This window comes from Arachis ipaensis, chromosome B08 (genome assembly GCF_000816755.2).
Source record: "Arachis ipaensis cultivar K30076 chromosome B08, Araip1.1, whole genome shotgun sequence".
Taxonomy (NCBI): Eukaryota; Viridiplantae; Streptophyta; class Magnoliopsida; order Fabales; family Fabaceae; genus Arachis; species Arachis ipaensis.
The window spans coordinates 20748942-20750870 of NC_029792.2; the positions used below are offsets into that span (position 1 = coordinate 20748942).

Genomic DNA, 1929 nt, shown 5'->3' on the forward strand with positions numbered 1-1929 from the left:
AAAGTTGTTAGTGACATATGAAGTAATGACTAATGAGGGATAGGAAATAAAATTTTAAATATTTTTTATGACAAAATTATAATAAAAAATTAAAAAAATATGGAAAGTCAATATAATTGATCTACAATGTATACAATGGTAATTAACACAAAAATGAACAACACTTTTGAAATTAGAGTAAACGTGGATAATTTTCATTCTTAACTTATATTGGACCAAATAAACAATCCATTGTACACATTGTACAGATATTCCATTAGCTTTCTAGCGAAATTCAAAAAATTATATTCATTTTTAATGTGATATCCTCATTTTTTTAAAATATATTAAATATAAATTATTTTGTCCCTTACAATGCGTTAGTATGTTGTTTCAAAATTTATCTCTCACAGAACAATCATTATACATATTTAACCGACGTTCATATTTTCTATTTTCCCACATACATACAGAAGTGGATTAAAAATGGGGAAATCATTAATGCTTGATTTAGTCCCATGATCAACATCGCCTTTAATATTCAATGGATTTATTGTGGCGATAATAATATTAAATAAAGTGATACCGGTAGCGTTTGGTAGAGAGACAGAGACGGAAAGACTGATACTGAGAGACAGAGACTTAGAGACAGATACTGAAATAAATTTTAGTATTTTGTTTGGTGCAAAGTGGGAGACAGAAATGAAAACAAGAATAAAGTTCTAATTTAATTTGTACGAAGGATAAAATTGGAATTAATTAATTGAAATGAAGGTATTTTAGGTATAAAATGTTATTAAAGTTTCAGTCTCCGTTTCTAAAAATTTCAGTCTTCTGTGTCCCCACTTTTTGGAGGTATTACTGAAATTTTGGAGACAGAGACAGAAATTTTAGTATCAGTCTCTGAGCCAACAAACATGATACTGAGTTTCAGTCTCCCAATCTCTTGTCTCAGTACCTCAAAACAAACGCTACCTTATAGTTTCTTATATTAGATCTAACTGTAACAAATAGTGAAAATAAAATCACACATTCACACTGTATTATTTTCATTGCTTGATATACCTATCAATCTGGTTCATTTTCAGATTAGAGGATATTAAAGAAACTTAGAAACATATATAGAGGAGAAATTAATAATAATAGAATAGAAGAAGTGAACATTCATTATTTTCTTTAATATATACATATCCACGTACAACTCCATCAGTGTATATATATAACAAGAAGAAATTAAACCAACAATTAAAAAAAAAAAGACTAATCAAAATATGTTTAAGCTAATTAAGTAGGTAAAATCATAAGGAAATCAACTAATCCAGTAAAATTGGAAAACATGCATGTGGTGAAGGTGGAGAGAAGGGATTTAATTATATGGTTTGGTTGAATGAATCATGCATAAGATTTGAGAATGGCACCACAAAAGGTGCACATAATAGCCTTCCAAGATTTGCAGTAGAAGGGAACATAACAAAACCTGGTTTGTGTGATGATATCAGCCACGCTAGCACCGCGGCCGCACCGTGAGCACGACCCTGCCACCGGCTTGCTCCGCCGCACTTTCCTCCTCTGATCCACCAGAAAACAAAAGCACACCATTTATTACTACTCTGAACCAACTACCTGAGTAACAAAATTATTGTGATGATGATTCCCTTTGCTTAACTCCCAAAGATATTCTTTTACTTTTATTTGTCTTGTGGTTAGAGGTCCCCCAAAATGCCATTGTCTACTCTTCCTCAATTTATAGTGGGGGCATGTATTGCTTCACCTCAATTTCATATGGAATCAAATTCGTACATGTATACTCATACAACAATACAAACCTACAAAATATTTATATACTTATTTTATTGTCAAAACTGTATCTATATATATCGCATATTGAATATAAAAGTATTTAAAATTAAAAACAATAAAAGAATTAGAATTTTTAAGTAAAAAAAAAAA

General features: G+C 30.2%; 1 protein-coding gene across 1 annotated transcript; it reads right to left on the minus strand.

Moving 5' to 3' along the window:
• LOC107611973 lies at window positions 1120-1794 on the minus strand. The gene has a single exon (XM_016313830.2). The coding sequence runs from the start codon at window positions 1576-1578 to the stop codon at window positions 1372-1374; it is 207 nt and encodes a 68-aa protein (XP_016169316.1). The 5' UTR covers window positions 1579-1794; the 3' UTR covers window positions 1120-1371.

Excerpts from the sequence above, each read along its gene's own strand:
- LOC107611973 (XM_016313830.2), bottom strand. The coding sequence starts at position 1,578 with ATGGTGTGCTTTTGTTTTCTGGTGGATCAGAGGAGGAAAGTGCGGCGG.